This window comes from Aspergillus nomiae, assembly GCF_001204775.2.
Source record: "Aspergillus nomiae NRRL 13137 chromosome Unknown contig00153, whole genome shotgun sequence".
Lineage (NCBI taxonomy): Eukaryota > Fungi > Ascomycota > Eurotiomycetes > Eurotiales > Aspergillaceae > Aspergillus > Aspergillus nomiae.
In genome coordinates, this window is record NW_015378208.1 from 20,606 (window position 1) to 43,765 (window position 23,160).

At 45.5% G+C, this 23,160-nt stretch overlaps 7 protein-coding genes across 7 annotated transcripts; 2 read left to right on the forward strand and 5 right to left on the reverse strand.

Moving 5' to 3' along the window:
• Positions 1-2,000: 2,000 nt before the first annotated feature.
• ANOM_005856 (mediator of RNA polymerase II transcription subunit 14) lies at positions 2,001-5,389 on the forward strand (the record flags this gene model as incomplete). Its single annotated transcript, XM_015551113.1, has 2 exons — positions 2,001-2,705; positions 2,765-5,389. The coding sequence occupies 2 exons, from the start codon at positions 2,001-2,003 to the stop codon at positions 5,387-5,389; spliced, it is 3,330 nt and encodes a 1,109-aa protein (XP_015406455.1).
• Positions 5,390-6,172: 783 nt separating this feature from the next.
• ANOM_005857 (DNA polymerase epsilon noncatalytic subunit) lies at positions 6,173-8,428 on the reverse strand (the record flags this gene model as incomplete). Its single annotated transcript, XM_015551114.1, has 1 exon — positions 6,173-8,428. One exon carries the CDS (start codon positions 8,426-8,428, stop codon positions 6,173-6,175), a length of 2,256 nt encoding a protein of 751 aa, XP_015406454.1.
• Positions 8,429-8,924: 496 nt separating this feature from the next.
• On the forward strand, positions 8,925-10,359 carry ANOM_005858 (SHNi-TPR domain-containing protein; the record flags this gene model as incomplete). Its single annotated transcript, XM_015551115.1, has 2 exons — positions 8,925-10,007; positions 10,078-10,359. 2 exons carry the CDS (start codon positions 8,925-8,927, stop codon positions 10,357-10,359), a joined length of 1,365 nt encoding a protein of 454 aa, XP_015406449.1.
• A 328-nt stretch (positions 10,360-10,687) lies between these two features.
• Positions 10,688-12,585, reverse strand: ANOM_005859 (uncharacterized protein; the record flags this gene model as incomplete). The annotated part of the gene is made up of 5 exons (XM_015551116.1): positions 10,688-11,206; positions 11,528-11,589; positions 11,742-11,998; positions 12,070-12,503; positions 12,553-12,585. The coding sequence occupies 5 exons, from the start codon at positions 12,583-12,585 to the stop codon at positions 10,688-10,690; spliced, it is 1,305 nt and encodes a 434-aa protein (XP_015406448.1).
• Positions 12,586-13,331: 746 nt separating this feature from the next.
• ANOM_005860 (cleavage polyadenylation factor subunit MPE1) lies at positions 13,332-15,656 on the reverse strand (the record flags this gene model as incomplete). The annotated part of the gene is made up of 4 exons (XM_015551117.1): positions 13,332-14,662; positions 14,735-14,835; positions 14,890-15,205; positions 15,485-15,656. The coding sequence occupies 4 exons, from the start codon at positions 15,654-15,656 to the stop codon at positions 13,332-13,334; spliced, it is 1,920 nt and encodes a 639-aa protein (XP_015406438.1).
• A 937-nt stretch (positions 15,657-16,593) lies between these two features.
• On the reverse strand, positions 16,594-18,480 carry ANOM_005861 (imidazoleglycerol-phosphate synthase; the record flags this gene model as incomplete). The annotated part of the gene is made up of 3 exons (XM_015551118.1): positions 16,594-16,793; positions 16,850-18,298; positions 18,358-18,480. 3 exons carry the CDS (start codon positions 18,478-18,480, stop codon positions 16,704-16,706), a joined length of 1,662 nt encoding a protein of 553 aa, XP_015406439.1. The 3' UTR covers positions 16,594-16,703.
• Positions 18,481-20,994: 2,514 nt separating this feature from the next.
• Positions 20,995-22,398, reverse strand: ANOM_005862 (deoxycytidine monophosphate deaminase; the record flags this gene model as incomplete). Its single annotated transcript, XM_015551119.1, has 6 exons — positions 20,995-21,045; positions 21,095-21,145; positions 21,198-21,285; positions 21,350-21,482; positions 21,622-21,983; positions 22,052-22,398. Coding segments are annotated over 6 exons (1,032 nt in total), but the record flags the coding sequence as incomplete, so codon positions are not given.
• Between the last annotated feature and the right edge of the window lie 762 nt (positions 22,399-23,160).

The following is a 23,160-nucleotide window of genomic DNA, read 5'->3' on the forward strand; positions in this document are numbered from 1 at the left end:
AATTAATCGCTCTTTTGCACTTTTCTAATCACCAAATGATCGATACAGCACAATGATTAAGGGAAAGATACTAAAAAGGTGAGAAGAAGCCGTGGACGAGGGAAGTATGTCTTAATGTACATACCTTGGGGTTTCCCTTATATGAGGGTCAGGTGACGGCTGTGGGGTAGTGATACCTACTTCTGGAAGATAGGAAGATACACAGGTGGTGTTTGTATATCCTGTGGTTGCTCGTTGTAGAGTAGATCCTAGTAAGAATGGCAGAAAGTAGCAAGGAGACAGAAGACTCTGTATACGCATACAATGGCCGCTTTGCAGTCAGCAGACGGACATATAAACGCATAAAATTTCCGTCGAAAAAGCCTTAGGCTTCATAGCCTCAACTTGAAAAAAGACTGTTGCTTATATATCCAGGGATGGCGAAAAAAGCCCCGTCCAGCAGTGATAGGTAGTATTCACGAAGTTGGGTGTTGATAGGTAACTTCTGACTTTGAAGGGGCAAGCTATCCGCATCTGTATATTTTACAATACCTTACCCATCCTTATGGAAGCAACTGATATGCCTGCCAGCTTCCGTACATTCATGTATTTCACGGAAACACTTCAGTCCTTCATACTGTTGATAGCTTATAGCTATTACAATACTACTCCTCCGTACTAGCAATAGGTGACTAGGAGCTCAATACACAGTAGTACATATAATAGCTCTATGAAGTACTAGTATGTATGTACATACCTCACAGACTCAAGCCAACCACTGTACGGTTTGCCACACATATTTTAGACCAACCAAACTTAATACAGTATACATGGATACTTATTCTTTAAATACATGGTGACTACAAAGTACTGGGTATATAATATGGTCTTTCTGAATAATTGTTAGGCCTATGGCCTTTCATATATGAAGACAATAATTATTTCTATATTTAACAGACTATACAGTACTGAATTTACATTAAAATGAGGGTACTTGTAAATATATAGTCCATATATTTATACTAGGAAAAAATGTACCACTAATTTCTGTTAATTCCTAGACCATACACTGTGTACAGTAATTAGATTTTTCCAATGAATTAAGACAAAGATAAATATATGGATATTATTTACTATCCTAATACCTAATAAAGACATTTTCTACGTAATTATATCTAATAACTGCAACTAAAGAGCCTGATCTTGGTGTAAAATGGCCACTTGGCCAATACTCCTGCCACTGTAAGTATCTATGATCCATAAGGCATAAAGGCACCAACCAATCAGCCACTGCTCCCGTGTTCGCATTGCATCGCGCCGGATTCCATCTTCAACCAATTCACTTCTCCACAATCTCACAAGTTTTCTGCACTGGTATGATCAGTTCCACCTTTAGAATTATATCACTCTCTCAATAGTGCTTGTTGGGAATCTGCATGTCTCTCAAATTTTGATTGTATTGTACACTTTGGTTCTGGCCTCACTCCAGCTCCCCGCTTTTGTGCTTTCCAGGTTTAATATCTCACTGAGGGCCCTGACCCTAGATGCGCAATAATACCTCTCATCTTAACTGCTACCAGTAATACAAACAGTCACAGTTTCTTAATAGTCACGAGCTCGCATTTGACTAGCCTATCTGCAAAGTCATTGTCCCAGCTGGAAGCAAGTTAAATCTCTAGAGAAGGCCTTTTGCCTTTTCTTCTTCTCTTTTCCTTGCGCCCTACGACTTACTTTGTCGCTCAATTGAATATACGCGACAGAGCTGACCTCGGAAAATCACCGCAAACACCTTTGAATGCCGCTACGACCGTCCAGTTGAGTTATTCCACGCTTTGAATGGACATACATGGCATTGCGCTGAGCCCCAGATCCAGACGCAGAGTGCATCGTCCGCTTCCCTTCCTGCCCCACTCGCTATTTCGAACCCGAAAAAGCACCGCCATCAGGCCGTCGCCTCTACTGCGCAGAGGGTGAAGGAGGGGAGAGCTCGAAAGGATAAAGTCACCACTCCGCGTCCAGACATGCCGGGGGTAGTCATGGACAATACAGATATCGGTGGGGCCGGGCAGGGGCCAGCTGCTCACGATCCAAGAAACAATATGCGATCTTTGACACCAGATATCAGTCGAAATTCCACCTTGGGCGACTCACATGCGGAACGAGTTCATATCAATGGTATGACGAAGAATGCGGCTGATCCTAGTCAAGCCGAAGACGCGTCTGCGGTCAAAATTATACCGACTAAATCTACGGAGTTACCAGAGCTGCCACACATAACGCAAGGCTTTTTCTCATTCTCAAAATTAATCAATAGATCTGTGCAACAATCCTGGAATGATCTTTCCGACTTGATCACGGAGATGGCAGACATCCAAGTTTCACCTCAAGATTCAAGTTCTTTGCAATTGCCCGCTAGTGGCAAGTCATATGGAAATCAGAGCCCAGGAAATCTACGGAAAAAAGCACGGATCCTCGACTTTGCACATGCTAAGCGTGCAGAGTTCATCAAACTCCTTGTCTTGTCCCAATGGGGCCGACAAGCAGCTGATGTTAGCAAGCTAATTGACCTTCAAAACTTTATCCGTACTCGTCATCAGGCTTATATGGGTGCTTTGCAATGGATTGGTGATATGAAGCGAGATTTGGTACAAGCCCAAGTAGCTAACCCGGATTTAAGAACGGCTCTCGAGGTCTTGTCCAAGGGTAAAGTATCTTCCATGTCAGATGTGCGCTCCATCTTTCCTATAATATTTTTGATAATCAATGTTAACTTGTTTATATTTAGCTTGGGTATAAACCGCCTAGATCCTTGACTGGCAAACATACGCTCAAGAGATTGCAGAAAATTAACAGGATCATAAGTGTGAGATTGGCGTTGCACGATTCAGTCCCTCGCGCCTTTCAAACGTATAGCATCCGTGATGGCCGGGTCACATTTGTTGTGCCGAACGAATTTGAGCTCGATCTTTCAATTGGACAAGAAGACGAATCTTCTCAGTTATATTTCGTTGACGTACGGTTTCTCTTCAATCCATCGTCACCGATCCCCAAGGGTCGAATATTCAACGAATTTGATGTCAAGATAAATGACGCCCTCCGAAATGGTGGCCTTGCTGGATGCTTCGATTTTTTGCACAGTCTCGTTCTCACCAACAAGATCAACATACTCTTTAAGCAGGCTATGGAATTGGCCCGAGGCCTCTGGTACGATGTCTTGCGTGTTGAGCTTTTGCACCGAACTCTCGTTGTACATTACTGGACGCAAAAAGTTGGAGCTAAAAGTTGGCTAGAGATTGGGATCAAGAGCGGTCGAATATACGGTGAGAATGATGGCTATAGGTACCCTTATTTGGACTTGCGCTGGATAAGAGACGGCCAAGAGGTTGACAGCGAAGAGATCGAGTTCAACACAGAGAGCCTCTCTATGGAATGTATTCTGCGAAGTGTCATCGCGCTGCATATTTCTCACATACTCTCCTCGGCATATCGCATTATAAGCGAAAGTCCACTTTACTCTGCCGGCAGATTATCTCTACAGGCTCAACTGACTAGGACTGAGCCTGGAGACTGTGGATTGGCTATCCAACTTACAGAGTCCAGGCATCTTAGTGTTTCCATTGAGCCGATGTCGGGAGCAAGCATTATATCGGCTACCCCCAGCGCTCAGGACCGACTTGACAATGATCGCAGCTTTGACAAGTCTTCCGCCGAGGATATAGTGGCCCGAGTTGCACGACTTCGCTGTATGGCTGCGATAGATGAGATTGAATCGAACGTTAGAATGCTGGGCTTCGAAACAGTGAATCCCAGAAGTTTAAAGATCGATTTTCGAAGAATGTTTCCGAACAATGTCCTGCGGTTTTCCTTTTTCTGGCATCATCTCTGGGAACGCAACTGGATTGTAGCAGCAACAAGCAGCATGGACGGTGACAACTGGTGGGTGGTGCAACTTCAGACAACAACGACAGCAGAAAGTCATTCAGTCTTTGATGCAAACACACATATTTCTGCTACTCTTCGTTCAGCCCAGGTCATAAGCGGTACATTCTTCCCTGTGAGCCAGAATATCAGCTACCCCTCGTTTGCAGATTTGGGGCATTATCTTTCTGGGATTCTAGCAGTTCATACCAATGCGCGCTATTTAGTGGACCTACAATCCGTTGACTTTTACCCCCCTCTACAACGACTGGTGATTGAACCGGACCTTCATGTTCCTGAAATCTTTATGCGTTATGAAGTGGCGACAATTCCCGAAGCATTCCGGATAGCCTTACCTAGTGGGCTAAAGAGGAGGGTTCGCACCAAAGACACGATCCGCCTCGCGTTTCATGGGATAGATCCTTGCAAGAAGGCTGCCATTATAGTCGCTTATGGGAATTTATTGATACCAACCAAAACTTTCAGCGCTTTGAATTCAACATGGGACCATTCGCTGGTTTTCCAAAAGAGAGGTACTGGCTTCGCTATCCGCCTGCTGGCTCCGCCTGGCCGTCCTGTCATTCCCAAACTCATGGAAAATTTGCAAAGACTTGATTGTGTCTTGTCAATTTTTGAGAGCCTTCAGCGAAAGAAAATGGAGCCTCGATCTCTGTCGCTGTCACATGTCACCTTTGCCTACGGCCCCGAGAAAGACCTCCTCGCCACTCTGAATATTGAAACAACCATGCCGCCGAGTTCTATAGAGTATGATCCTATTCTCCTAGCATCTCGAACCAAGTCATTGTTTCGTTTGCGCTTAGGCCTATCTCTTGAATTTCCAAACCCACATCGTCGCATACAGAAATCTATTGAATCCACGTTGAATCACAGCACCACCGACGCGGGTCTAGACACTGTTGCTGAACTTCTCTTGCTTACACTTCCATTAATGCGAGCCCTAGACCGGATCTTGATGAACCCGTCTAACAAGCAGCCACTGAAGGTGCAAGTGACTGTTCGTAATGCGAAGACATTTCAGATTCACTATCCTGCTCAGAGCTTCCGCTTCCAATTAGTTGCCACTCATCACCTTAGTCACATGGTCTGGATTCTGAAAGAGCTGAGCAGTCCTAAGGAAGGATCAAGCCAGGATCAACTCAAGTTGAAGCTTCGAGAAAGGTTATATAACTCTAAGGGTGATGGCTGGAGAGGTTTGGGTAATGGAGTTGTCGCCGAGACTGACAAAGTTGGGAATCTTCTGACAGAGCTCGACAAATGTTTTGAGGCTAGCGGCAGTGTAGGTTTGGCAGACTCGACACCTGAAGCGAAAGCCAACGGCTCGAAGAGTTTTGTTCAACAGTCGACAGCAGAAAATGGAAACCTTGAAGGCATACTCAGCGAATCAGCAAAATTGATTCCTGCGCCAAATGTTACAATTCGGCACAAGGCTGGTGACACCACACAAAATGCGGATATTATTATGATTGATTAGAGTCGCAAAGCTTCCTCAGCCTCTGGACATATTGGGTTGCCTCGTCATGAGCCACTAGATCTAGTTGGATTCTCGCCGCCCACCCCTCTTACGGTTTTCTGTTTCTTCCTAGGTACAGATAAGGTATCTAGATGTGTCACGTCCGTCGCGATTGTAGCTATGTGTACAGTGATTTGGTCCACATAATTTCCCTTCACCCGGCGGCTCTTTTCTTTGAGATCATGTTGTACGAGTCATTTTTGCTGGCTCCATATCTTGGCAGGAGATTTCCGTCACGAGCTTGATCAACGAAATTAATGCATTGTTAGCTCCTACGGCAGAGTTCACAGAATCAAGGCGTTAGTTACTGGGGGCTGTGTTTTCTTTTCTACTTTCAGCTTCATTATCAGTTATTCTTCGCATTGGACCTTGGCTGACAAACTTCCTGTATATTATCCATTCTTTGCCGTGTTAAGGGCATTTTTACTGCCAGTGACTAACTTTTTATTGGTTTATCGGAAACCTCGTTAGCATTTCTTGAATACATCGAGTTCAAGGTTTTTGACATACGGCGCCAACATGTTTCCGTCCCTAGAGAAGATAGATCTTGTCAACCTATGTTATGGCTCACAAAGCCATGCAAGGATTATATTCAGCCGCAGCACTGAATCAAAATTGAATCTCTAAATAGTTCTAATTACCATGTATTACATAGTCCCGGGTTTGCTCTGTCACGAGAAATGAAAAACTGTGGCATGTAGTTATGGACGTGGTTTAAACCCCCACCCTGATAATCAATGGCTATTAGTGCATCTCTTTCACCTTTCCTCGGTTCTTGGAAGCATCGTATTCAATCCACCTCACGGAAAACAAATCACCTTCTGGAATAAGCTTCCCGGGATTCATTACATGACATCCTTCATAAGTCATACAGAACGGCGCCGCTTCAGGATCGGCTAGAACAAAGCTTGATGGTAATGGATACAGCTGCAAGGAAGAGGCATAGTCCCATAAGACGGGTCGCAACGAAAGTGGGAAAGGCGACATGGTACCCTGATCCAAGATAGTCTTGACAAGCTTTCGTGACACATTGACTGCAGAAGGAACCGGATAGGATTCAGCTCCTATTCGTGGCGTTTGGGTCTCGACGGAGCCTTCAGGTGCTACGGAGCTCCTTTGGTTTTCTATCTCTTCATCCATTACTGTAGACCTATCAGCATCTTGTCCAATGCTCACTGCGCTGCGTCTCAGCCGCCCTGAAATGTCATCGCGGACTATAGCGATGTCATGGAGCGGTCCGAATAAGGTGATGCGTGAGGGATTCGTAGTCCAAATAGCTTCACCAATAGGCTCGGATGACTGAGATCGGTCCGACTCAGCATTCGCCATAGCGAATGCACGTTTCACCCGTGAAGTGAACAGTTCAGGAACAGCCTGACGAGGGATAGCAGAAGCAGCACCAGCTGAAAAGGCGGATGGCCAGGGGTCGTTGTCACCTGGCACAAAAGTAAACGTAGAATGCTGTAGCAGAGAAGGGAATTCAGATAGCACCATAGCGAGCGAGTCAAAGTATTCTTTGTACTCAATACCACCTGCCTGACCGCTACCGTTGACCATAGCCTTCTGGACAAAATTCCCGATTAGAACGAAAACAATTGGCCGTTCTCTCAGCGGCAAGTCACTGTAGAAGCCGAAGAGCCGCTTCAGTGCGTCCACCGTCTTCACATGATCAAGGTTAACCTCGCTCATAATTACCATTTTGGAGCAACGGGAGTCATCTGCACCTCCGTGCAAGTCCTGTAAGCATCTCGCTTGAATATGTCTCATACGAGATCCCCGCGCGCGTTCGCTTCCAACTCCTAGAAAGTCTACCCAGCCAAAACCCCCACTAGTGCTCACTTCCCCTGTGGCCTGTCGACTTTTGGTTCCCAGTGACATTTCCCGTCTTTCGCAGGGAGGTCCACAAATAGAGACTCCGACGAATATACCCCCAATAGCACCCCCAACCCCGGTGTTCCCACCCAAGGTCGACCCCTTCACGGTTTCTTCCTCTTCGTAGATCCCATCGACGAGCACAATCATACCAGGCGCAAACCAGGCACCATTCTCTGGTATAATCCGTGCATGACTCAGTTCCAAAGCGATACTCCCAGTCAAGTCGGTAAGGGACAGATCACCCGTTGGGGAAACAGAAAGCATGCCGAGTAACAAATGCGAAGTACCACTCCTGCCTAGCAGGTTTGCGACTGGAGTAAGCTTGTAGCATTTATTAGGAGCAAAAGACGATGATGATCGCGACAATGAGGGTACGCTGGAAGAACCTAATGACAGTTGAAACGATTCATTTCGTAGTAGGCGCTGGTGAATCACATTATAACGATCCCGGAACAAGGCAGTCTTATGAGAGGGCTGTGGAAAGAGAGAAGCCTTCGACTTTGCAACCTCGAAATACTTCTTGTCGGCGTTGTATGTCAGACGCGGAATATCAAATGCATCCACTACCTTGATCCAATTTCTTGGGTGAAAGGAAAGGTTCGAGTCTCCCTGTTCTCCATCTCCTAGAGTCGACGCTGCAGAGGGGGACAAACGTAGATTGGGGTGCGTACTCCCCATATTTCGAGAGGTACTCATGGACACGCCATCTGTTGTCGGGGTCTTTCCAACAACAAATCTACCCCCGCTCATATTCCCTTCAACAGTTTGCAAAATCGTTTGTAGCGAGGCACCTTTGCCTTCTTCGACAATAACACCTCCTCCAGCCTTTTTCCAGCTTTTAGCCACTTCATCCAACACTCGCTCTGCAAGGCCTTCTTCGCGCCATCCTGACCCACAATTTTTGCCCACAAAGGTAGCTAAAGTCTGTAGTGCAGATGATGAAATCGTCAAGTTATGTTTCCGGGTGAATGTACGGAAAGCGACGGGCCGAAGGGTGGAGGGGGGAAGTAAAATAGGCAGGATAGACGTCCTCGTAGGAAGATTATTGGATTTGTTTTTTCGCAAAGGGTGCGCGGGGGTCGCAAATGCAGGAGATGATGAAGGGACCGGGTCTGAGTCCATCATTACATACGCATTCACATGTACCTCAATAGTCGTGGATATCGGTTTTTATGCCGTGGGCATCCCTTCAATCAATTTTTGACTAGGCAACAGGCTCCATAAGAGTTGACTCAACGTGCGTTATCTAATGATCTCGCTGTGATCTCAGTATCGGCTGCCAGTGATACTAAGCAAACCCCAAAAGCGATGGAAATCTACTCTGTAGACTGCGTGGGCGGACGCGTGATAAATTAAATAGAGTGGCGCGGCCACTGACGCGACCCACGCCAGTTTGGAAATAAGTCCGTCATTGAATGCCAATAGATAGAGAACAACTATTTCCTTCTTTTATTCTTTCGCGCTTGCACCACCTGCTTCCCATTGTTCTTTTCTATAGTGTATCTTAATTTTTGTTTCCCAGGGGACTACTCAGTTCGATCCTTTTACTATCTTTAACACCCCAAACTATATCACACCGACATTTTTTGGAACGAGATACTTGGGACAATAGACCGCGGCAATGGCGGAGTATGACCATGCGGAAATGAGCGCTGCACCGCTCCAAGATACCAACGAAAGTATGAGGGCGCGCTTAACAGACCTGACTGAGCGAGCTGCCGCCAAGGATGCCGTCAAAGATTTCAACGCTGCTGCTGAGCTTTATTCTGAGGCTACAGAGCTCCAAGCTAGGTTGAATGGGGAGTTGTCGCTTGACAATGCCGATCTACTATATTACTATGGAAAATCTCTTTACAATGTTGCTGTGAGCAAGAGTGATGTCCTTGGTTCCAAAGTAGCTGGAGAAAGTCAGACACAGGTACATGATCCGCTTACTGTGAATGCCTCTTCGTCTGGGACTACAACTGTTAGTGATAGCCTTGTTCAGGATGCCATTTCCAATGGACTAGCTCAGAAGGAGGTGCTTGCTGGAAAGGCGCAGTCTCAGAAGGTCGAGGACAAGCCATATTTTCAATTCACAGGAGATGAGAACTTTGACGCCTCCGATTCCGACGGGGAAGATAAAAGCGATGGTGACGGAGGTGCCGAAGAAGACGAGGATGACTTCGCAAATGCTTTTGAAGTCCTCGACCTCGCGCGCATACTCTACTTCAAGAGATTAAACGCAGCAGAAGAAAAATGTGGGAAAGGCAAAGCCGCAGATCTACCTCATCATATTAAACAAATTAAGGAGCGTCTCGCAGATACGTACGATCTCCAGGCCGAGATCTCGCTAGAAGCTGAACGTTTCACGGATGCAGTGACTGATCTCAGAACGGCACTTGATTTGAGACAGTCTTTGTTTCCAATGGAGGATCCATCGATCGCCGAATGTCACTATAAGCTTTCGCTTGCCCTGGAATTCGCGTCTGTCAATAAGGCAGATGACAATTCCGCTAATAGCAAGAGCGATAGGACGGCCAATGAACAGATGAGAAAAGAAGCGGCGAGCCAAATGGAAAAAGCAATTGAAAGCTGTCAGGTGAGATTGGCTCAGGAGCAGAAGGTATTAGATAATAGTAGTACCATGGAGGAAGACAAAGCAACCGCTATGAAGAGAAAAATAGCCAATGTGAAGGATATCATAGCAGACATGGAGCAAAGAGTAAGTTTCTCTCAACCATCCGAACCTCGAATTCTTATCCTCGAACCACGTACATCTAACTGGCCCACAGCTAGTTGATTTAAAGCGCCCCCCGGTATTACTCGAAGATCATGATGAGAGGAATGAAGCTATGCTGAAAGGTATCCTGGGTCAGATAATGGGGCAGTCTCCTTCGGAGCAGATGGTACAGTTGGACAAAGTTACGAAGGGAGCTAATGATCTCTCGGCGCTTGTCAAACGGAGATCAGGTGGTAACCAACTGGTATCTACACAGAAGCGCTCAGCTCAGGAAAGTGACCAGGAAGGAGATGTGAAAAGAACACGAGTCGGCAAAACAAACGGTTCCCCTTAGCCTTCATATTGATCATTGCCTTGCTAACCGTCTCTTATTCGCTTCTGTCGGCGTCAAGAAATAACGAATTGGCTCTATACCACAAAATGTTACAACGACTACGGGACTACTTGGAACCAAAGAAGAGATTACCCACCCCAACAACTTTTCAAACTTATGGAAACCTTGGGAATGCACTTGGAATCGTCGTAGCTTAAACATTACCATTAAGAAGCCTTTTGCAGGGTTACCCCGCAGATATTGGTCAGAAAAGGAAACATGAGAGCAGGGTATCAGGATGCCACGATTGCTGAAACAGAAAAAGAGAGAGATAATGTATAATAGTCCTTCAGGGTGTAAGGCCAAAAATCGAGGTATGACGATCTAATTTGCGGCTTCGCCGCCGTATAGCCAGACCAGGGCTCCAAACACCGGCAAACAGATCTTCGCATTCGTCTTCGTCCTGGCTATCGAACTCCACACAATCACCCGGTGTACCGACATCCACCTTTGCAGAAGTCATTGGTCCAGATGGTGCAACAGGCCCGGCATATGAATCCGACTCCCATGAGGAGGATGTCACGGTCCGTTTGGTTTCCAAAATGAACTTGCCAACCTTGTAACGTTGCGAGTCTTCTTCAGCGGCAACATATTTCCATCCAAGAATATTCCCACAGAAAGCACAACTGATATCACTGACTGTATGGGCACCTGTGACCAGTTGACGTGATACGGGTTTCTGCATTATGGTATTTGGGAGTGACTCTGTCGGCGAGGACGTTGTACTGATGGATACCGCACACACGATAGGTTCCGCCGACACGAGATACGCGCGGCCATGTCGACCAGTGAACCCTTTGCTGATGATCTGGGACGTCAAACATAAATCCGTTGCGCAACGAGAACACCGAATATATGATACCTGGCTACCTAGGTATTTCTGGCAGCTCTCATCCATGGACGAGGTTCTGGCAGGGGGTCCAGCTGAGGACGAGTACCCCGCTTTGCGTTGTCGAGAACGGAACACAGTTGGGGGAAGAAGGAACTTGGGGAACATAAAGAGTAGTCTAATGCTGGGGTTCAATATTATAGCTTTATTTTACAGAATAGTGGTGTAGCTGAGATCTGCTAAACCATATAGACTCGCTGCGTTTCGAGAAAGACGTCAGTGTTAGTAGTAGTGTCATACTGAGGTCATACCATACCGCCCAAGGAAGCATCGGGCTTCCGACTCCGAGGTCCGCTTACTACCTTAGTACAGTCAGTACACTCTCATTGAGATCGCCAATAGCAATTGAATCCATTATATTGTGCCCCACTGCAAGTATCTAGTAGTGAAAGTAACCAGCACATCAATCAACATTAAACCATCAAGGAGCGGAAGCACCAATCTGACAACATACAATGTACTATTTCAACTTGCTGCAAAGTAACCGTCGCACTGCTAAACTTCAGCACCCAAAAAAGCCATTCAGCACTAAGTGACAATTCGACACAATCTCGAGTGCTCCACGGTTGCAGTGTTGTCAAGTTAAATCCGCACCAACCCAAATTCCTCACAACTTCGAGCTCTGCTGCATCTTGCGAACGCGGAATGCATGCAACAATCTGAGAGCACCCAAATTCAGGGAGACTTGCTAGCTCAAAAAGAGCAATTAATCTGTCAAATGAGCCGTGAGTTTCCGTTCTATTTCAGTGTAATCTACCCGTAACCCCGAAATATAAACATACCCAGTCTTGAGACCTTGGCCAAGTGCACGTTCACGGAAGAATATGAATAGGGTGCGCTCGTCATTCGAACTGGTCATGAATCCTCGGTAGATACAATCACTTGTATAGTCCAACACCTCAATCCACTCTTGAATTCGGCTATGCTCGTAACCTGAGCTACTCGGTTGAATTTGATACGCACCTGCCCCAAGCGACTCTTGTCCAGAGATAATCCGCTCACCAAGGAAAATCACAGACAATGTGTCGCAGAAGAGCCTCTCACACTCTTCCGGGATAGTATGCGCCGCCCCCCCTTTGTATTCGGGTATAATGTTACCTGAAAAACTGCTCTCCATTCCTGCATGGGTAGAGAGATCAGGCGGGGGGCTTGGAGACAAGGTTTTCGACCCTGAGGGGACCTCAGGGATACCACTGGGCTCCTGTGAAAGGTAGCACTATGGCATCAGTACAAATTAACAATATACAAGCCATGTATGCGCTTACCAGCCCCAGTCGTAGTGTAGTAATGGAAACCATTAACTCTCGATGTTGACGTGTTGACACTGTAGCAGCTCGCAAGTGCAGAAGTCTGGAGAGCTTTGTCGGGAAATCGCTGTAACTGATTGAAGGTATTACTGTTGCTATTCGAGAACTTAGCCATGGCTGTAGTAGTCGCCCTAGAGAAAGGGTTATTATATATAATTCGTCTATAAAGTGGCTGAGATGTCTGCTTGGGTTAGACTGGCAGCCAGATTTGACGGAGACCAACTAGAAAGGGGCCTATTGGAAACGTAAAGCAGTTCTGGTCCAAATATAACTAAGATGCAATAGGTTACTGGATGTGTTATTTGTAGTCCGTTGGCCGATGCTGGAGATAATGGAAGGGGTTCTTTGGGTTGTTAATTTGTTACACAGGTGACAGTCATCTGACTTGGTTGTTCGTTAAGTGTCACGTGTCAATGACTAATGGATGATAGTTAGTTAGCTAAGTTATCATTCCATGGTTACTTATCATGTTTAGCTTCAATCCAGAGTTGACCTGCCAACCACCACAACTTCGACAACACACCGCTCCAATCCATTCTAATTCAAGTGTTACGTAACCAAGGCAAAGCCTGTGGCGAGTGTATACAGCACATGTGTAGGATATACAAACAAGAAAGATACACGATGTGAAAAGAGAAGAGTAACTCCTATGCACAATAGAAGATGTCCCATAACTCCCAAGTTGACATGGACCCAAAGGAAAAAACATGAACAGAGTGCGAATCTCTGTAAAGCATTTAAAGCTCTCGATAATCACTCGGCCTTATCCTCCTATATCTTGCTTGATGTCGTTGTGGATTAACTGGCTGGCGGAAGTACGCTGTATCCTCTTCGCGGGCATACGGAGTGCTGAATGTAGTCCGCTGCTGGTTTGAGAAATGACCCATACTTGGTCCCTGGGGAAAACCTAAACTCTGTTGCATACCCCCAGCCATATGAGCTATGGGAAACATGTTCATTTGAGAGTCACCCATCCCATTGAACATATTCGTAGCGCCGTACCCAGAGTTGACTGCACCGTTTGTGCTATCACCATATAAACCATTTGACAGCGCATTGAAATTCATACCGCCCATAGGATTCCAAGTTTGGCTGATATTGGCAGTGAAAGCATTGGATGAAGCTAGGCCAGCCGAATTCATAAACCCCGACCCTTCTCCAGCGAATCCAGCATCAGGGAATGCCATTGAAGGAATGCCCTGGGCCTGCATGAAATTGAATCCACCAAAATGCATTTGTTGGCCGAAAGGGAGAGGCTGAAACCCAGATGAAGCATCATTAACTTGTGATGGCGAAGTCTCGATCGACTTAGGGTTATCTTCAGCCTTCTGCTTCTTCTGCGTGGAAGTTTGGTTTGACCCTTCGGTGGCTTCGCCAAGAGGACCATCCTCTGCAGGCCTTTTCTTGGAATATTTCGACAAACCTGCCCGGGGTGAAGCCGGTGACGATAGTTCTGCTTTTCTACTTGGATCGCCCGTTGAGGCATATGGTTTGTTGGTTGACTGATTCTCTTGAGCTGCCGAATGCTTCTCTTTTTCTTTTTTGGAATCCACCTTCTCAGTTTCGTAAGCCTTAATCTTGATGACAGCGTCGTCGTCTGCAGACAAATTATCCAGCAGGACACCTTCTGTTCCACACCCTGGGCAGACGAAATCACTCTCAATTAATGCATTTGTAATACAGTCATTGCAGTAAGTTCTTTGGCAGCATGGCGTTTTTGTGGGTTCTAAAAACATCCGTTTGTCAATTGGGCACTCCAGCCCACGTGCTTGCAGCTCCTTGCTGTATTCTGCAGCTGCAGCTTCGGCGGCGGCGGCGGCCGAAGCCTTAGCTTTTTCTTGATACAGTTCCCAAGCCGCCTTGTCTGGTTTAGCAATGACAAAATCACCATCAGCATTAACCATAACGCCTGTATTCTTCAAATCTTCATTAGAACCATCTATTGTGAGCGATTCCGGTTTTTCGACTTTGGTTTGCAAAGAACGAGGTATACCAGTTGAACGTTTCACTCGGTACTTGCCATCGAACTTGGGGTCATTGTTGGTTGGGCATGCTTGGATCCAATGACCTAATCATGAGCTTTAGCCAATTTGCAACCATCAAATTCGACACCAACTAAGAAATGCATGCCAAAACCAACCTTTTTCACGGCAACGATAGCAAAGATACCCAGGAGGTGGAGGGTGGTCGGGGACATTTATTGGTTTTCCTCTCCCGCGACCAAGCGGAACAGGTGTAGCACTATGAAAAGTTATCAGATGGAAGGAATCATGAGGTTGAACGAAGTATGCTCACTTAGCCATCTCTTGCTGTTGCTCTTTCCATTGATTAGCCTGCAAGTTAAAAAGCGCATTTATCTTCTCTTCTTCGGTCTGAGCATTGTTAAGTTCTAGGACACCGTTGCTAACTGTATTGGTAGGGTTGGGCATTGTTCGGCTCGATGAAACTTGATCATTACGAGAAGCGTTGCGCGCATTTATAGGCATTTTTCCGGATACGTAACGAGTAGCACCGCCTTTTCCAGGTCGCGATGCGGGTAGCCTCCGAGCTATAACAGACGTCGAACGAGGTATGATTGTGGTATCGTCATCGTACTCTAGGTCACAAATATCTGTTAGCTGCTCATTCTCCTACTCTTTTTTTTCTCTCTCTGCTTCGTGCTTCTATTGTTCGATCTTCTTCTTCGTCTTCCTTTTCCTCCTCCTCCTCTTCTCCTTCTCCTTCTTCCTCTTCCTCTTCTCCTCCCCCTCCTCCTCCTCAGCCGCCCCCTCCTCCGTCATGACCTTCCATTTCCCCCGTTTCCTATTCCTAGCATTTTCCTTCTCCAGATTGCCAACGCGCAAAGAAAAGGTGTGATGGGACTCAAGAATAATCGGTTCGTTCAACTTACCTTCTCTGGTGTCTTCATTGTAGATGGACAGCTCGAAATCAGTTCCGTCACCCAGTCTACTCTGATTGATAATTTCGCGTTTCAATTCAAAGACAGAGATACCGGTGCCATCAAAAGTCACCCTTGAAGGTTCTTTTTGAGATTTGAACTTGAAGTGAACAGAGGATGACATTGTATTCAATTGCACGTCCAACGAGAGTGTTTGCGAATGTAATTAAATCAAGATTAAAGGGGTATCGCTCTTGCGAGAAAGGATACAACAGGAAAATAAAATAGGCAAGACAACACTTGGGAAACGTGTGGCAAATAGCCAACGACAGATTTTGATTCGAGAATCCTCTTTGTTATAAGACCCTGAAAATCGCAAGACCAATATCTATTGATGATATTGCTCGAACTCATGAACTTAAAGACCTTTGCTGAATGCTGGATGGTAAGTGTTCAAACTGCATACAAACAAGACAAAGTCCGAACGAATACAAAGCGTAACAGTTTGCAGTACTGTGGTAAACAAAGGTGAGCCACAGGGATGCTTCTTATGTCCTATTGTTTTTCTTTTCTTTTTTCATAGGAGGTTTCACCGTTCAATAGATGAATTAGAACTTCCCAGTCTCCTCTAGCTTGCAATGAAGCCTAGAGTTGTAGCACAAAACAGGGGCTTGGATGTCTTATCGAAATGCAAAATCCATGCACAAGGGTGAGCAGTTGATACTTGAACAATACCAGAAGTAGATGAAGCTTGGGGCAAGCTGAGCAGCGAAAGACTTTGGGCAACAGGCAGTGTTGTCGCACGACAAGATACCTGACTAATCCAGAAATTACGACTCAGTAGTACTGGATCGAGTATAACGTATATTTGAAGGGTTAAATTGGAAGAAGGGGTGGATAGGAGGAGATAGAGGGAAAAGATGCCCCAAGAACCAGCAGGAGGTAACTGTGTTGTTCAAAGAAGATGTAGGAGAAACGAAAGACGTGCTAGGTATGAGTTTGATGGGTGGGATCAAAGCGCAACTCGGAAGTGGTGGCAACCAAAGTATTATCAAATCACGTGATCTAGCGACCAACTAGCCTGACCGCCTTATACTCCGTATTATTAGTCTACTACTGTACAGAGTAACTTAGGCCCTAAATTGAGTGAAGACAGTCTTGTGGAATTTAAAATAGCTAGTTTACACCCTTTCATTCAAATGTCTCTAGTATCTACATACCTCAAAAAGGGTTAAATATCAGTCTCAGGTTTGCGAACCAAAAACCCTTGGCCACTTAAATAGTCTTTGACCTCGCTGACAGTGTATTCACCACGGTGGAACTGTTGGCTTTGTTAGCTACTGCTAAAGACATGACCAATACATAAAAACAACATACCATGCCAGCGCCCAGTGCCGCATCTGTAGTAGTACGCTCGAAAACTTCCGCAAAGTGCCCAGGATTTCCGGCCCCACTGGAGGCAATCACTGGTATTTTGATGGCCGTTTTGACATCGTTAATAAGTTCTAGATCAAAACCGCTGTTGCTTCCATCTTTGTCAATGCAATTCAAAAGTAGTTCCCCAGCACCCATGGCCTCAACAGCTTTTGCCAACTGCCGAACATCCAAGTCCCGGGCCTCTCTGCCACCTTTGATAGTGCATTGGTACCAACAAAAGTTTTGCCCTGAGGCATTCGGATATTGTGTCCTGATGGTATGATGCTTGGTGTCTTCAGGACCGTTGACGTATACGCGTTTAGGATCGACGCTCACAACCACAGCTTGGTTTCCATATGCACTTGATATTGTCTCTATTGCAGTTTTCCCAGACAGGTTTTCGCCGGCTTCGTAATATTGCTCAGCTGCAATAACAGCATCCGAGCCAATACTAACTTTATCCGCTCCAGATTTGAAATACATGGTGGCGACGTCAAGGGCCGAGATGCAGGTGCCATCTGGATCAACGGTGTCCTTGATACCACCCCCAATCGTGAGAGGTACGAAAACGGTTTCGGATGTCCTTCGCAATATTTCCAGCATAGGCGTGTCTGCCACTGGGCAGTTTCTGAATGATGTTATGTTCAGGAAGGTCACTTCGTCTGCCCCTTGCTCGTAATACTTTTTAGCCATGTCGACTGGCTTTCCCAAGTTCCTTACCTGGCCTCCAGAATTCACGCCATCCTTCTCGCGTACATCATATTGATCGCCTTTCGTGACGACGAGGTCGCCAGAATCGTTCGTGCGGACATCGAGACAAGCAATAACTCTGCGAGTGAGACCATATGTCTTCTCGCCCGAGACTGAGGTGTCTGGCGCAGGTGATTGCATCTGGTCACCCTTCAAGAAAGCACGGATAGTCCGCAAGCCAGCTTGCCCGCTCTTCTCTGGATGGAACTGCGTGGCGAAAATATTTCCCTTTGCTATCGCACCTATAAATTCCTCCTCGCCATATGTGGCTGTAGCGACCGACCAACCATCTTTCTCCAGCACACCGGGTGTGTAAAATGCTGCATAAGAGTGAACATAGTAGTATTTGCTGTCTGGGTTCAATCCACAGAAACTTTGAGCTCCTAAAGGACCATCCCCGGTGTTCATGGCAGAATTCCAACCTATGTGAGGTACACTCTTTGCACTGTCATCGAACTTTTGCATTCGCTTTTGTATCACCCCCAACCCAGGGACATCCGGGTCTTCCTCGGATCCTTCAAATAGTGCCTGTAGACCTACACAGATCCCCATAAAAGGTTTCCCGGAATCTATGTGCTTCTTTATCGGATCTAGATATCCGCCTTCTGAAAGCTGGGAGAGGCAATGGCCGAAATGGCCAACTCCGGGCAATATAAGTTTCTGCGCTATGATTAGCACACCGCAGGTAGAAAGTTGACTGACGAAGGATATATACTCACATCTGCATTCTTCAGATCTTCGGGGTTTTTAATCCATTCAACATCATACCCAACTTTGTTAATTGCATTCACCAACGAACGGACATTCCCAGCAACATAGTCGAGCAGATGTACGGTGGGCATGGCGGCGGGGTTGAGTCAGTTCCACTATTCGAGGGGCTCGCTATGTGAAGGATAAAGATCCAATTGTGAGACGCGACAGGAAATCCACGCTCCTTTTTCACCCTATAGCCTTTCCAGTATCTTTTTAAAGCGAGAAAAAGATCCTACTGGGAGGGGGTTCAATCCCAGCTTCGAAAGGATGGAATCCTGTCTTCAATACCCCACCAAGAGCTAGCTGACTCATAATCTAATTTAGTTTTATTTTTCTCCCGGGGTCGCAGCTCGGCGTGATTAAGAGGTTTCTTGGCATTTCGTCTAACCACTATCTCAACCTCACCGTGGTTTGGCAGCCCAGTGGCCTTACTATATATTATTGCCCCTAACTCTACACCACTACCCCTAGTATTTATAAGAAAAAGCGCCCTCGAACCCGATGTCCCCAAAGGGGATTAAGGATCGAATGAAATGAGGGGGGTACCCGAAGTAGTAACGGGTAAAAGGCGTGGAAGTAAAGGTCCTTCATTAACTGGTAATAATATATGTATGACCCTAATCATACTAGTTAGAGAATCTTAGTTCTAGCTATACCGATAGTAATTCCGTTCCGATTTCCGGACCACGCCGAGCTGTAAGGTTCCCGGTAGTTGGAGTGCAAGTGTCGGAAACCTTGAGATTGCAGGGTGGCGAGGAAACGTAAGGTCGGTGTGACCAGGAGAACAGAATGGATCTACACAGTACTGTTGGTATGGCTTAAACTGGGTAAAATCCTTTAACTATGACTAAAATCAGACTATTTTCTTTTAACTATGATAAGCCCCGTTGTTTTGGCTGTCTAGCACATAAAGTCGTCTTGACTTTTTGCTATAATCTATAGCCTTTTTCTTAATCTTCACGCTCCTTTAAATCTAGTATAAATAGTAACTATTGTTATAGTAGACACTGAAGCTACTTATTATCTATTCCACCTAGTAAATAGTACAGCTTTTCTATAGATAAACACTTAAGTGTAAATTATTTAGGTAACTATATACTGAGTATATTAGTTAGCGTCGATCGATTTCACTTTAGGGCATGGTACTGATTATGTTTAGAAAAGTACTGACTATAACTATGTTTATTTTATGCGAAAATGCACCACCGGGCCGTGGCGAGGTGGAGGCCTTGGTGGGCGCAGAAATTGCAAAGCAATTTCTGACCACGCCGACCTAATTTCATACCACAGTCCCCGAGATTGCATGTGGTGTACTATATAATATTGTACACCTATTGTAGGTCCCGAGGTCCAGAAGTTAAACCGTTGACTTCCTTAATGGGTACCAAGGCTGTTATTTGCGCTTACCGTTTAAGACCTGAGTACATATATAACATTTTGCTTATTGGGTACTAGTAGCCTGGTTGCACTGAATCTAGGCGTATAATCCCTCCAAGATAGGCAGACACTAGATAGTTAATATCTACCTCAGCCACAAATCCCATATCAAGTGGGATTTTATCTGACCGGTACAGTTGTAGAAAATTTGTCATTTAAGAACTCATTCGAACATGGGCATCACAGCAATATCACCTTCTCCTTGCCATCATACCTTGCCAAAAAAAATAATACAGGAACCTGCTGTAGTAACCGGCGGCACTATGAGTTAGGCTATCTATACATACATTAGTATTATAGTCAAAATATGTATTGACTAGTAAGATTTCGGTTATACCTGGAATTCTTCAAGATTCGATAATGGTAGCCTTTTTGATTAAATATATCACTACAATAAAAGGTTGAAACACAATTTTAGCAGAGCAGATAAGCATTTATTCCCAACATTATCTGCTGGATACCACAAGATATTCTTCCGGCCATGCGACGTCGTGCTGCCGGAGAATATCAATGTTAACCCCTGGACTGTGCGTTGCCTCTGGCTCAGTGAGTATCTGTATACAGCAGTAGCAGTGCTAATAACGTGTATCAGCATTTGTATTACTTATTCGCAGGAATTGACCCGTTCGATTTTACAATCACCATTACTAATATCAATGACAAGAAGCACTGGTCCAAGTTCACCGCATTAAAGAAGAAGAAGCCTTCACTAAAGACGTATATCTCGGTAGGAGGCTGGGACGTTGGAGGCAGAGTCTTCTCTGATATGGTGCGGTTTCCTGGTACACGAAAGGCATTCATTGACTCGGCTATCTCCATGATGACTGCAGAGAACAGATAAACCTCCAACATATGTAGCTTTGTCCCCCAAAGGGCCCAGCCAAGGCTACACTAGCCACTATACTAAAACTATTGCTAGCTACGTCGAACAGGAATCGAATACTGTCTAGATATATAGTATTGGTTACAAACCCTGCTAATACTATAAACCACTTGATAGAAACGTCGTTTCACTTAATCCCATGGTAGATATATAGATCATAATTGACAATGTATATGTATATACACACTGTACACATTTGATTGCTTTTGCCATCCCTGAAAACTTGTTCAAAACTCTCCACAGCCCGTTGTGCCTTCAAGAGCTAGACTGTTTTGTACAACAATTATTGCTTATTGTTAGCTGATCCCTCGAGATAGATAAGTCCGTTTCGAGGCTATTCTCCCGTCAGCGATGTATTATGACCCGATAGAGGAGGGACTTACAGGAGAAAACTGTCGAAGGCGAACACCAGCGGACTCTAGAATTGCAGCGCTCTAGGCAATGTTAGCCAAGGCCAGTTGGGTATAAAAGGAGAAGGGCACAGACATCTTGGTCCATATTATATCCCTGTGAGTATACGACTTCAGAAATGCCAACCTGGGCAATTTTTACCGTGCATGTCAAGCAAGGGCACCTTTCCTGTTCTATCAGTAAAGTTCAACCCGCTATACCAATTATATGAACCAAGAGTATCTCACGTGTCACAATAAAGTATTGTGCCTTCTCGTATGCGCTCCCTTCCAGCCTCTAGCAGAGCGTTCTCTTCTGCATGTAGGCAAAGACACGTGGACAAACCGACACCTCCACCTTCACCTCGGTTGCATCTTGGGCCTGTGGAAATGTAAGTGCATATACTAACACATTCAAATATAGGTGGAAAGGGAAAATGTGGGCAAGAAGGGGAAGGAAGAGGGACAAAGAACAAAGAACTAGGAATGAAGGAGATGGGGCGCGGGGGTTAGATCCATACAGCCTGCCTCGTTGCAGTTTCTGAGATGTCGTGGAGTTCCGTTGTATCCAGTACTGATGACACGGCGTTCCCGAACAAGCACACACCCCACCCTTCTCTTCATACAGTTACTCCGCTGCGCGGCAAGAGATGCCAATTGCATGAAGTACTGATCCCAGTTTGGTCGTAAGCGCTCCTCATCAGCTAGGTTAAGTCCCGCGAGAGCAGAATGCAGTTCCTCCAATGAAGACGATGAATTGAACAATCGAACCTGTGCCCGGTCGGTCAAATAGACACGCCCGATATTTTTATCATATAGATGTCGATCATTCCAGAGCACAAACTTCTCGAGAGGCGGGGCCTCAAGCTGCCTCCTCCGACACCTGGGAGAAGTTAGTCTTTCACTCTCGGAATCATATACTTGCAACACGGGATGTAGTTAGGGTCTGACCTCTCTCCAAATCGCTGCCATCGGAGACTGACAGGTGCGTCGACGCTCACTAGGAGGAAAAACGGGCGTTGAAGAAAGCGATCTAGGGTAACACTCTCCCAAATATCTGTTGTTACCCAGAGGCCTTGCCAGCTTTTTGTTGCAAAATCTAGAAGCGATTCTGCACTTTCAAATAATAGCTGCGGTGACTGATTTCTCTCTTTATCCGTGAACTCCGATGCCTGTAGCCGTCGATCATCCTCAGGTTCATCAGCTATTCGAGGAAACTTTCTACTTTTAAGTTCGAGTAGCTGGAACCCTTGATGCTGGATGAGATACTCTGCAATTGCATGCTTACCAGAGCATATACCTTTAAGCACGCCATTAGTCTATGGCGAGACAGCGGGGAACATTTGAGAGTCAGTAAAACATTGGCTAACCTCCACACAAGCCAATTAACATTTCTTCTTATTATCTTCCCTTCTTCCCTCTCCTCTTTTTTCTCGCCTTTATTGAACCCGGAAGTATCAAGGGGGTAAAGGCAATATATGATTAGCACGCGAGGTACAGATGTAACTAGTGTACGGAGTAAGTCGGAAAATCAAGATGGCGGTAGAGGCTAAGATATACGTATCGGACTACGTAAAAGCAACCTGCGGTTGAAGTGGAGCTGGGGCAGAGAACAAGAAATTGGGAAATATTCTAATTTAGTACATCACTAAATTAACTATCTATTTTCTGGTTCCTCCCAAACACCCAAGCAAGTTGAAGCATTGTGTATATTTAAGTAGATACAGAATAGTTAGTTATATCACAGTGTTGCTAATAAAACAATTAGGCTGAAGAATTTGACGAAAATAGCGATCTCACTGATACCCAACGGACAACGCAGTAAGCAAAAGAAAGCACAAAGATCAGAGAGGAATTGAAATAGGGAGGAAGTATCCCGATAGGTAAACGACCTTCTGAATGTGTAGATGTCACATACTTGAATAAATATGTTGACCTTAACACCTAGTAACTGTTGTTACAGGAAACGTTAGTGCTTTCTACTGATAAATGCTTCTTTTCTCTTCTTTTTGGTTGTGTTTCGCTTTTCTTTAGGCCAGTTAGATGAAAACAGTTTCCAG